The sequence below is a fragment of the Bos mutus genome, chromosome 13 (genome assembly GCF_027580195.1).
Source record: "Bos mutus isolate GX-2022 chromosome 13, NWIPB_WYAK_1.1, whole genome shotgun sequence".
NCBI classification, from domain to species: Eukaryota; Metazoa; Chordata; class Mammalia; order Artiodactyla; family Bovidae; genus Bos; species Bos mutus.
Genome location: NC_091629.1, coordinates 4,939,462 through 4,952,738, shown reverse-complemented (window position 1 = coordinate 4,952,738; position 13,277 = coordinate 4,939,462). Strand labels below are relative to the sequence as shown.

The window sequence follows — 13,277 nt, the reverse complement described above, 5'->3', positions numbered from 1 at the left end:
TTCACTAGTCAACGTCAAAACTGGGGAAAACGGCAGTCCCCAAGGACCCACTGTGCCAAGGGGGGTGAGCCTGTCTGAAGGTGAGTGGAGACTTCTCTTGCTCTGTACTAGGGTCACAGTAGTAAAGGGTCTGCCCACAGCAGGAACAGGGTCCACTGAGAGCTGAGAGCCCCCCACAATGGACCACCAGGACCAAAGCTCAGTCGGGAGCAGCCGGAGGCCAAGATCCCTAAGTGGGAAGTAGGGGAGCAAGGAAGAGAGCTGACGGGTGGGCTTGGGACTCCGACAGCATTAACCGTGTGGAATAGGGACCAGACCACAGGGCAAGGAAACCCACAGGACTAATTCACCCTCACTTCCACAAAGAATTAAACACTAGCCTGATTTAAAGTACATATGCTGCAGGGTTAGGAAGCAAAAGAAAATAAACACATTTATGACTAACACCAAAAAGGAAAATCTCATAGTCCCGCTCTGTGCTTACGATTTTCCCATAGTGCAGAAAAACCCAAATAGCATCTGATACAATTTACATAACTTTACATAATCTCACATTACCATTTGGCAAGGAAACTCCAGAACAGATCTCTTCGTTTATTTGCCTCCAAAAAATGACAAAATGGAAAACAGTCTGGACGGAAGTTTTCCATCCTCTTCTTAAAAATCTCAAAAAGCCAAATTCACCACTTTTCCTAATAATAATTTTCTTGAATTTTTCACATTAAACCATCTAACATTTAGTCAACTCCAAGAGTCCACCTAGATTTACCCTTTCTCTTTGACTCTATAGTATATATATTTAATTTTCTTATTAGTGTACAAATCAAATTCCAGTTACAATATTAGACAGCCAATGAAAACAATGTGATTGTTTAGGTTTTGCTAGTATTGGTAAAATGTCGTTAAATTTTTTTAAAAAATAGGAATTTTAAATGCTGATTGTCTCAGGTAACACAAAGTCTAGTTTGAGTCCACAGTTATACAAGGGTTGCTGCTGCTGCTGCTAAGTCGCTTCAGTCGTGTCTGACTCTGTGCGACCCCGTAGACGGCAGCCCACCAGGCTCCCCCGTCCCTGGGATTCTCCAGGCAAGAACACTGGAGTGGGTTGCCATTTCCTTCTCTAATGCATGAAAGTGAAAAGTGAAAGTGAAGTCGCTCAGTCGTGTCCAACTCTTACAGACTGGTAAGTTCTGTCACCCACTCATATTATAGGGTCTTGTGTACCAACGGCCACATCTCTTATTTCACAATCAACTATAGCCAAAACAATAATTCCCCCAAATAGTCCAGCACCAGCTTCACAACCAGGCAGGATCCAGTCCCACAACCTAACAGAAGGCACAGTCACACTTTCTCCCAACACTTCATGAATAAACATCCCTGTATTCAAATAAGTTACCTATTAACTAACTCCAGTCATTCTGATTCAACCTAGAACGGCAAATGGAGTCATTCTGGCAAGACTGCAGAGTTTGCAATTCAAATTATGGAAATTTTAATAATGGGGAAAATAAAAATTAGTGGCATGAATCCTAAGGCACCAGAATTCCAATACTGTCCTTGCAACAGTAGAAAGCGCACATAAATACGATACCTCTCAATGTATAAGCCAGGGGCTGGGAGGGTAGGCATTACTTGGACGGGCATCCTCGAATGTGTTTACATGCAATCTCACAGGAGCATTCCTTTCCGGGATTCTGCGGGTACCTGCCAGGATGCCAAAGCTCCCCAAGCCCAGACGTTAAGAGGCAATGTTGTTACTTCTGAACAAATAACAGTCAAACAGTCACTGGGTTAAACGATTTCCTTACATTATCACCATAAACAATAATTATTTGGCAGCTGCCCTTTGCAAGCGTGAACGTGCTTATGAATAAATCGAGCTGTATTGATTCAGCAAGCTGAAATGCTTTACATTTTGCTCCGGTATTAAGAGCTATCATCCTCCACTGCACTTAGGGAGGCTTTAATGTACTGTGCTCCTTAATACTTTTAATAAGAAAGATTAGTGGCTATTAGCTCTGGAGCAGGAACACTGCTCTTGGAATGGCCAGTGGGTCACTAAACCCAAGTCTCTCTGAACCTGTCTTTATTAAAGGATCTCTCTTAACAAACTACCACAGGGCTGCTGCCACGCTGCTTCCTCCCTCCTAACATCAACGGTGTGATGATGGCCTGCACTGATTCAAAGATTAATCTCACTTACAAGGGCAAGGCAGGGACTTCCCTGGTGGACCAGTGGTTCAGAACCTGCCTTGCAATGCATCGGACGCTGGCTCAATCCCTGGTCAGGGAACTAAGGTCCCATATGCCACAGAGCAACTAAGCCTGCGTGATCAACCAGGTATAGTTGTGGGATGTACTTGGTTCTCTGTACGCAAGATTTTCCACCTACTAAGCCCATACGCCACAACTAGAGAGTCTGTGCACCTTGATGAAGTTCCCCTATGACTCAACAAAGATGTCACATACCACAACTAAGACCCAAGGCAGCCAAAATAAATGCAAACAAACAAAAAGAGCAAGGCAGGAACATACAGGACTGCAAAAGATGCCACATGCTTGGTAAAAGATCATCTAAAATTTTAAAAATGACCCTTTTTCAGGGAGGTGACTTTAGAAGACAGAAAGCTACTTGAAGAATCCCAAAATGACCTGAAAGACTGGGGCCCTGCACCCTACATGTGACCGGAGAAGGCAGTCCTCTCCCTTCCCCATTAATAAAATCACCCAAAACTCCCGTCCTCTCGCTTGATCCAGCAGTATGTTGAAACTGACATCCACGTCTTGACTAGTCTCTCAGAAACTGAGGGCTCCCAGATCTCAGGGTTCCAAAGAGGAAGCAGAGTCTACAATTCTGTATCGGGTGAAATTCTATCCATGGCAGGCAAGAAAGGACTCAAACGCTCATCATGATTTCCCCACCGAGTCTGCTCCCTGATCCACAGAAACATCACCGGCCCCAACAGTCACAAAGAAACCTGACTTCTGTGCTTTGCACAGACTCCCAGGCTGGAATTCCACTGATTCTAATCCCACAGCAAACTCCACGCTTCGTGTACCCAACAGCAAAACCCGTGCCCTCCTCCTCCTCTCCTTCCCATGGATCACAAACCAAGGCAGGTCACATTGGAAAGCTCTTTAGAGATTATACACTAGCACCTCTCATTTCAAAGAGGAGAAGATGGAGAGATCTTACCCAGGTCCCTACAGGAAATGGCGGACAAGAACTCCCATGTCTGGCTCCACCTCCACGTTCCTGCTTTTCCCACCCCATGATTCCTGGGATCAGTAAGAAAATCTTTAACCACACAGCATCTCAAACAAATACATGAGGTGTCACGGACCACTTTCACTTGTGTTAAATAGTCTGGGACGCCTTTCAAGTTTAACCATGACAAAGATCAAGCAGGTACAGCTGTGGGATATACCGTGCGATGAGCTCTGCAAGACAGAAAACCACACCACCAAGAATCCTTGTGCAAAAACACATCCCACGATTCCCTCTGGAACGAGCTGCTATCTCTGGCTACAAAGCAATGATTATCCTGCACTACAGCAATCAATAAACCTCCTGCCCCGTGAACCTGCGACTTCCTGACTTTGTTCTCTGTACGCAAGATTTCCAAGCCGTGTATCGATCACCTACTCAATTTTGTTAAAAGTTCTCTAAAACGAGCAATAAAGAAATTCTCCAATTAGCATCACTTGGGATGGTCTGAACAGACTTCAGATCTTTCAGTCACATTAATGGTGTCTCTTTCTCACGGGGTTTCCCCATTTTTCACTTGCAATTTGTCATTTTAAGTGTGCCTGGGTCTTGCCTAAGAGCACGAAGTCAAGAGGATACAAATTTGATGGTGTTTCTGAAACTAGGGTGGATGCCACATTTTTCACCCAAGCGAGAAAGAGAATTGATTCATCAACTCTGCCCTCTTTTCTAAAGCTACAACGTGGATTTTTTTTTTTTTTTTTAACTAAATGAACCCATCAGCTCTTAAGAGTATTAAAATTCTGTACCCTGGAACTTCTCTCTAAAACGACCCCCTGAAGGATGTATTATAAAGTGAAGAAGCCCACTCACATCTTCTCCAAGTGTTTTAAAAGTGTCAAAATTTAAGAGTAAGGCTTGAGATAAGCAACGATGGCAAAAAGGCAGGATTTCACCCAGAAACAAGGCAAGATAACCCATCAGCAGGAAATAGAGAACAAGACCTCCACTGTCAGCATCACTTCGGCCTTCCTTTCCCTATCTCCAAAAACCCACACAAGGACTGATTAAGCTCAAAGGTTATAAAGGGCCATCGTGGGTTCAGCCATCAGGTTCAGCTCCAACTCTTGAAAACGCACCCAGCTCTCCCTTAGTCCAGCGCCCTCAGGCTGAAGCCACTCAAGAACAGATCGTGAAAATGGTGGATCTTCCAGGAAATCACAGTTATCAAATCGCTATGAGGTTTGTCTCTGAGCATCACAAGTGATGCCCGAGAGCTGGGCCAGCCCATGCTCACCGTCTGGGGGCATGAGGGTCTTGTTGTTCTGCGTGCACCACCCCACGGGGTGCAGGTCTGCAATCACCACATCACACCAGAAGTCAGCCCGGCGGTCCTCCCCGTATCCACAGTAACGCAGCAGCAGCAGCTGCCCGCAGGTGGTGATGACCGTGGCCACCCAGTACGTGTCCGGGTTCTTCTTGTTGGCCACCTCCAGCTTCATCCCCGGCTGGAAGTTGCTCTGAATGCTGATCTCAACCTTAAAGAACCAAAAACACAAGAAGTCCATCACACGCTAGACACATAACATCCAGAAAATAACAAGAACGATTAAAAACATTAACACTTAATATTTGTTTCCTGAGACCGTCACCGCCTAAGAGAAATATAATGTGAACCACTGGTGAGTCATTAAATTTCCTAGTAGCCACTTCAAAAACAGATAAAACAGATGAAATTAATTATAGTAATGTATTTTATTAACCCAAAGGATCCCAAGTAGCATCATTTCAAGATGTAAGCAACATAAAAAAATAGTAATGAGAAAGTTTACATTCTTATTTTCCAAGGAAGCCTCTGAAATCTGGTGTGCATTCTACACTTAACGGCACGTCCTGTTACGAAACAGAACTTGGGTCTGTTAGTCAGACGTCCAGTAAAGTCAATCGACAGACTGGGCTGTGGTGCAGGAAAGTACAGCATTTACTGCAGGGCCAAGCAAGAAGAATGGGCAGCTCATGCTCAAAAGACCAAACTCCCTGGGTTTTTAAGGCAAGGTTAGGGATGTGGACCACAAAGTATGCAATTAGCTAACGCACAATTCTCTGACTGGTTGGTGCTGAGGTAACAGGGTGATGTGTTCAGAAACTCAATCATCAACCTTCTGGTTCTGACGTGTCTGGGGTCCACATGCTGCTGGCTGCCATGCAGTTAACCTCTTCTAGCTGGTGGGGGTTTTGGTATCTGCAAAACTACTCAAGGATCATGCTCAGGATATTATCTGTAGCCCATGAGGAGGAATTAAGAGTCCTTGACTTTGTTTTATGGCTGAACTATTATTATTTAGGGCTTCACTGGTAAAGAATCTACCTGCAAACGCAGACGACACGGGTTGGATCCTTGGGTTGGGAAGATCCTCTGGAGGAGGAAATGGCTACCCACGCCAGGATTCCTGCCTGGGATATCCCATGGACAGAGGAGTCTGGCAGGCTACAGTCCATGAGGTCCCAAGAGTCAGACATGACTTGGCAACTAAACAACAACAATTATTATTTTGTCTTTTCCCTTGTTCATTTTTCTTACTTCTCTGATTAAATCTGCTCTTTGAAACTCAGAGAAGACCTTAGGAGGCTAAAGCGTTGGAATTAGGAACATGGGTATTTGTCCCCAGGAAGGTCCTGTAGTGTCCTGCTCACTTTCATTCTCAATTTGGACGACACACTTTCCAAGTGCTAGATAGCACGTGGCTAGATAGCATGTGAACGGTGCAGCCTTAGAAAATGGATTTTCTTTTTTTTTTAATTAAGGGTTATCATCTATGAAGGGGCTTCCCAGATGGTGCTAGTGGTAAGGAACCCACCTGCCAATGCAGGAGACTTAATAGACAAGGGTTCAATCCCTAGGTTGGGAAGATCCTCTAGATGGCAACCCACTCCAGTATTCTTGACCGGAGAATTCCATGGACAGAAGGGCGTGGCAGGCTGCAATCCATTAGGTCACACCAAGTTGGACACGACTGAAGCAACTTAGCACGCACACAGGCGCGTCTATGACTATTTGCCAGCCCTCCCCACAGAAGAAAGCTTTCCAGCCTTGCAAGCTACAATATTCTAGAGCAGGCACATCAGATGTCCCTGAGTATCTGCTGTGCAAAGAGATGATGGGATTATAAACTGTTCACCCATGGGTCCTCTGCAGTACAGGACACTATACCATGATTGAAAGGGAGGGAGGGGAACAGACTGGATTAAAGAAAACAGCACTGACTTCATACAGAGATATTGGTAACTTCCCGGTACAGAAAGGAAGGAAAAGTTTTGGGTCAATTGTTATTTAGTTGCTAAGTCATGTCCAACTCTTGGTGATCCCATGGACTGGAGCCCTCCAGGCTCCTCTGTCCATGGGATTCCTCAGCAAGAATCCTGGAGTGGGTTGCCATTTCCTTCTCCAGGGGATCTTTCCAACCCAGGGATAGAACCCACATCTCTGCATTGGCAGGTAGTTTCTTTACCACTGAGCTTCCAGGAAGACCTACCTCATTCCTAAAGTGCCTGGAGAAATCCACCAAGTCCTCCTGGCACCAGAAAAGGCTCGCGTTACAATGGCTTTGGCAAAACGGAAACCACTTGGTATGCCAGGTGAGTTCTAGTTTTGTTATGTTTTAATATTTGGCTGCTGGTTTCACTAAATGGCCACGATCCCATTCATAATAAACCAGTAATTATAACAATCTAAGTGTCAGTGTTAAAAAGCAATCAGGAATGCAATCCACCTTTAACGAGGTCATGCAAGTTTAATAAGGTCTTAAATTCTTTTTCAAAAAACACTTCCCCTCCAAAAAGAATAAAATGTTGCATTAAAATAAAGTGTTTTCCTAATTCAGCAAAAGAGCCAGAGGGAAGACCAGGTAGAGAAAGTCCCCCAATTTGCTTATGATGGCTAAATCTCTGCCTTGGGAAGCCTGGTATGGGGAGGGTCGGGGGAGGAATGTCTCTCATTATTAAATTTTCATTTCCAGTAAAGCAAAGAGTAAAACCCAGGAACTTGGGTCCTAGAAAGTTACTCTTTTTCTTGCTAATGATGTAGCACCAAAATCTCCTATCTAAGCAAACACTGGATGAAAACTTGTTTTTTTTTATTTCCTGGGACTTGCCCTCTGCTTGGCACACTATTTGCATTGTTCAAAAAAAGTATTGATGAGTGTGATTTTTTGGTTTGCTCCAAATGTTTCCTGAATACTTCTGGCGTTTCCTATAATTAGGCTCATCTATCCACAAATGGCTAGATGGCTTTTTAGGTGTCCTTTCAAAGTAAAAATATCAATGCAAAATTAAAATATACAGTCATTAAGCCTCCTAAAAAGACATGACTTGTAACACCTACTTGCCTAGTTTGCTTTTATTTGCTCACATCAACCTTACCTGTCTCCATCCCCCAGACGGACGGAAACACAGCCTTCTGCTCTGGCTTTTTGAGGCACAAAACAAGGCTGAAACCCGTGAGCACCTGCCCTGGGCAGGATCAGAGCAAGGCTCACCCCTCGCTCACCTCCTCATCTCCTCCGTATTTCTAAGAAACTGTTAGTCGCTCAGGTGTGTCCTATTCTCTGCGAACCCATGGACTCCTCTGTCCATGGAATTCTCCAGGCAAGAATACTGGAGTGGGCAGCCATTCCTTTCTCCAGGGGATAAATCTGGGCCAAATTTATCTTCCCTTTTCATTCCCTTTCGCAAAACAGGTTTGGCATCTCCCACACCCCAAACGCAAACCAGAAGAAGGGACATCACCACCACTTACATGTTTGAAGGATGTATGTGGGGCTGCACTGGCTCCCGTCTCTTCCAAGTACTCCCCCCAGTTAAAGCCGGTCTCCTCCAAACTGGAGCCTTCTTCTGTGGAAAGACCAAAAAAAATTAAAATTTTTTAACATTTAAAAGAACCACCCAAAATAAAAACCAAACCAAAAACAAACAAACAAACAGAAAATCAATACTAGCAAGAAGAATGGAAAGGCACTGGCCTTCCACGAAAATCAGAAACTCTTTGGTGCAAGAGAGGAACAAATTCAACGTGTACATGGGTACTGCTGAATTCTTTTTCAAAGTTCTCATTTGCTGGTTTTAGAAACAGAAGACTGGAAAGAGACATAGAAGTAACCTAGGAGTGTGTCTATGTATGCTCAGTCACGTCCCACTCTTTGTGACCCCGTGGACTGCAGCCCGCCAGGCCCCTTTGTCCATGGGATCTCCCAGCAAGAATCCTAGAAGAGGGCTGCCATCTGCTCCTCCAGAGGATCCTCCCTACCCAGGGACCAAATGGTCTCCTGCAGCTCCTGCACTGGCAGTCGGGCTCTTTACCACTGAGCCACCCAAATGTCCATCAGTAGACCAATGGATGAAGATGTGATACAATCGAATATTACTCAACCATAGAAGGGGAGAAATGGGGTTATTTGTAGAGATGCAGATAGACCTAGAATCTGTCATAGAGTGAAATAAGTCAGAAAGAGAAAAACAAATATCGTCTATTAACACGTATATGTGAATCTAGAAAAATGGTGCTGATGAACTTCTTTGCAGGGCAGGGACAGAGACACAGAAAACAGACATGTGGCCACAGAAGGGGAAGGTGGCACAAATCAGGAGGTTGGGATTACCATGCGGACACTTTTGGTGCTGTCCAGACCTGACCCTAAGGAGCCCGCGTCAGGACCAGAGGAGACCTGACGGCTCCAGTCCCTGGAAGCAGCGGGGAGACCACAGGCAGGGCTTAATCTCAAGTTCAACTCTGAACCCACTCCCCAGAACTCCTGATCCTCCACAAGATTCTCACCTAAACTGTCACCAAAAAGGCTGTTTCTGCCCAATGTGAATTCATTACAAGCTACATTTCCACTCTCCTCTCCCACTAAAACAGGCCACAGCAGCTCTGGCGCTCACCCAGGCATTCACGCCCGTCAATCAAGAAAGGACAAGGTATTATCAGGGCCCTCCTGATCAGTGAGATCAGTGCTCGGGAAAGCACAGGTGCTCTCTATCATCTAAACAAATTTCTGAGGGACTCCTCTGGAGGTCCAGGGGTTAAGAATCCGCCCTTCCAATACAGAGGGTGCGGGTTCGGTCCCTGGTCGGGAAGCTAAGATCCCGCAATGCCTTGGGGCCAGACTTCGGTGCTGTTAACTCTTAAGTATGCTGTTTTAGAAGGTCTTGTAGGTCTTCATGGGGTCACAAAGAGTTGGACACAACTAAGTGACTGAACAAGAATGCTGTTTAACAATAAAATCATGCACAAAGTTGAAGATTACCCACAAGACACCCTCTTGGAAACTGTAGCAATGACACCTCCTCAGCCACCTGTGCCCTGAGCAGCTGATTCTCCAAAGACATCTCAAAAAGCAACACATAAACACACAATGTTTATGAACGGAGGTCTCATAAACCCACAGCAAATATTTACAGCTGATTCATAAACCTCTTAAACCCATCCACATTTTGTCAAGGAAACTCTCGACAATCTCTCTTTGCACAAGAACCGGTGGGAGGCATTTCTCATGATGTGATGTAATGCAAACAGACTATGATGAGCTACGACGGAAATGTCACGATTTAAAAGAAAGGAGAGTTTATTAGTGGTGATCCATTTCTAGAATACAGAACGCTGGGTATGTGACCAGAATCATTCCTATTAACTAGAAAAAGAATACTGAACACTTTACTGAGAAGTGGACATGCAGACTTTACAGTGAAAGATGGAATCAACACAGGACTTACCCATCTTTTTTTAAGGGATCAGATCTTGGGTTGTAGACTATTACCATCTGAAATAAGACTAACTTTGCAAGGGGAAAAAAAATTTTTTTTTTTTGGCCATGAAACATGTTGCATCTTAGTTGCCCAACCAAGAACTGAACCTGTGCCCCCTAAATGGAGTCTTAACTAGGCTGCCAATGAAGCCCTTTGCAAGCAAAATATTAAACCTATTTCCAGTACCCAGTCAAGGAACAGAAAACCAGCAGGTTTAGAGTAAATGAAATCTTACAGGGCACCTTCTTGTGTGCTAGATATTTAAGTGGAAAGAGAAAGGAAGAAGACACTCAATCTTCACCATTCTAACTGCTGACAGTCCCTAGGATCACAAGGTTTAGAAAACCGTTCTACTGTTGCAATGAGCCGACTCGTTGGAAAAGACCCTGATGCTGGGAAAGATGGAAGGCAAAAGGAAAAAGGGGTGACAGAGGATGAGAGGGTTGGATGGCCTCACCGACCCAATGGGCGTGAGTTTGAGCAAAACTCCAGGAGATGGTGAAGGACAGGGAAGCCTGACGTGCTGCAGTCCCTGGGGTCACAGAGAGCCACACACGACTTAGCCACCGCACTGTAAGCACCCTGAACAGACACACGTATGGATGACACTCAGCAAGGACTAGCCAACGTCCATCCTAGGTCTGAGTTCACGGCTGCAGGACCACACCCGGGTGGCGGGGAGGACAAAACACAAGGCCCTCAAGGCTGTCTCGGCTTTCCAGACCCCAAGAAGGCCGGAGAGACTTTCCAGAAAAAAAAAAGAAAACACCCCATTCTCCTAGTTAGGAGGCAACAACTGTTCAAAGAGACTTTAAAAGGGGAGGAGGGAGAATATTATTGGGTCACACTGAACTAGTCCCCAGCAGGAAGAGTAAGAGATCTGGAATTTTCTACGAAGAATGTTGATTCCTTTCCTTCCCAAATAGCAGAACCCATGGAACTCTGGTTCAGTCGCAAAGTCGCATCCAACTATTCACATTGGTATACCCCTAATACAAAAAATATATCTATCAAGCCCACATTTCCAGCATAATTCTTTCCCTCAGTGGCTTGCCCTGTCTGAATGTGCAATGCCACTCTATCTGCAGGCTTCATCAGCAAGTTACATTGAGCTGGTCTGAAAAAAGAACGTCAAGGAATCTCCACCAGCACACTGTTCTGCCTGCTTTCATCACTGCAACTGAAGAAATGGAGAGTTCCAGGAATCTGATCCCGACCCAACTTTCTCCTCTGAGCCTCGTACCAGAGCTGCCCAGGCTGTCCGCTGGGGAGGCCTCGGAGCATCCATGGGGCTTATCCTGGAGGTGGCCTCAGGGCCCCCGGGAGGAGGAGGAATTTTACATGGTAACCCTGAATACTCTTTGGAAGCACCGTTGCTGAAGCTGAAGCTCCAATACTTTGGCTACCTGATTCAAAGAGCTGACTCATTAGAAAAGACCCTCATGCTGGAAAAAAACAGAAGGCAAAAGAAGAATGGGACGGCAGAGGATGAGATAGTTGGATAACGTCACTGATTCCACCAACTCAATGGACATGAATTTGAGCAAACTCCAGGAGATAGTGAAGACAGAGGAGCCTGAAGTGCTGCAGTCCCTGGGGCCACAAAGAGTCAGACACGACTTAGGGACTGAACAACAATTTCATTGAGGGGACTCGAGTGTCATGGGCCCCAACTACTACTTGAGCCTTCCTTAAAATGAGGCAAAATGAAAAATAAAAAAGCCGTTTATGAGACACAGAGTCCTCTGTGTGAAGCTGAAGTTTTCATAGCAAAAAGTGGATCATTAAGCAGGAAACTGCAGCAACTGGGAGCAAGCGTGGGGGACCCCCAACTACACAAACACCCAGGAGCAACCACGTTAAGACTCATGGTCTCATTAAAATGCAAAGACACATCTTGTAACTTTTCAGATGGAGGTCAAATCTCCCAGAAGTTAATGGTCATTTTTTAATGAAATCTCCAGAGCAATGTTTATGATGCAGAGCCGAGCTGTCCTTATAAAAGTTGCTGTTATGTAAATATCACAAACCTTTATTTTTTAAAAAATTATCTTTTTTAAATAAACTCTTTTTTACGTCAGTAGTTAAAAAAGATGCATGTGTAAATTCACTGGTTAAATAGAAAATTCAATCAGAGATATCCATTGCTTTGTTTGGGATTTCTTAAAAGGAGAAATATTTTAGCACAAATTCACAGAACCTAAATATCTTTCACATCATGCTCTTTAGGACTTGGTGCTTTTACTGCTGTGCTCCAGGTTCAGGCCCTAACAGGGGAACTAGGATCCCTCAAGCCTCGAGGTACAGCCGGAAAAAAAAAAAAAAAAGGAAAGAAAGGGTCTTGGGAAGGGGCATCCGAAAACTGGGCAGATCGCCCTGGCCCTCTCTTTCTGGGCACATGGGAGACAATTTTACTCGGTCGCCTCCCTTGCAGCGGCCAAAACCCACGACTAGTTCTGGTCAAGAGATTGGGAGCAAAGGTCTCCTCTGGGCTTGAGTATTTAAACGTTGATTCAAGCCCCTCCAACTGGGCTCACCCCTGTGAGGATAGACCTCGGAGCACCGTGGGGCTCGAGCTTTTAAGCGCTGATTCAAGCCCCTCCAGCCCGGCTCACCCCTGTGAGGACAGACCTCGGAGCACCATGGAGAGATGACAGCCCTAAAGAGGGTATGGGAGGACTTATCGGACAGAGCCTCCACTGGCCCTGCTCAAACGATATGGCCGATTTATAAGCACTTACTGTGTTAAGCTACTGAGGTTTTATTTTCTATTGGAGCACAGTTGATTTGCAATGTTGTGCTCATTTCAGGTGTACAGCAAAGTGACCCAGTTACACATACATACACACACACCCCACACACACATATATATACTTTATCAGATTCTTTTCCGTTATGGTTTATTACAGAATATTGAGTAGAGTACCCTGTGCTATATACAACAGCATGTTGTTGTATCCATTATATATATAGTAGTGTGTATATGTTAATCCTAGCCTCCTAATTTACCCCCTCCCTCTTTCCTCATTAGTAAACTTAAGCTTGTTTTCTATGTCTTTGAGTGCCTTTGTTTTGTAAATAAGTTCAATTTGTACTATTTTTTAATTCCATATATAAGTGATATCATATGATATTTGTCTTTCTCTGACTGCCTTCACTTAGTATGATAACCAGTCTCTGGATTCAAATATGTTGCTGCAAATGGCAGTATTTCATTCTTTTTGTGGCTAAGAGTCCATTCGCATCTAGGTACCACATCTTCTTC

General features: G+C 44.7%; 1 protein-coding gene across 2 annotated transcripts in view; it reads right to left on the bottom strand.

The window, feature by feature from the left end:
- Nucleotides 1–13,277, bottom strand: part of SFMBT2 (Scm like with four mbt domains 2) — a 177,850-nt gene that overhangs the window by 148,223 nt on the left and 16,350 nt on the right. For both annotated transcript variants that reach the window (XM_070380908.1, XM_070380909.1), the window contains exons 3-4: nt 8,007–8,101; nt 4,509–4,749 (exon numbers count right to left, since the gene is read on the bottom strand). In XM_070380908.1, coding sequence (XP_070237009.1) covers nt 4,509–4,749; nt 8,007–8,101 — 336 coding nt within the window. The remainder of the gene's footprint in view (nt 1–4,508; nt 4,750–8,006; nt 8,102–13,277) is intronic.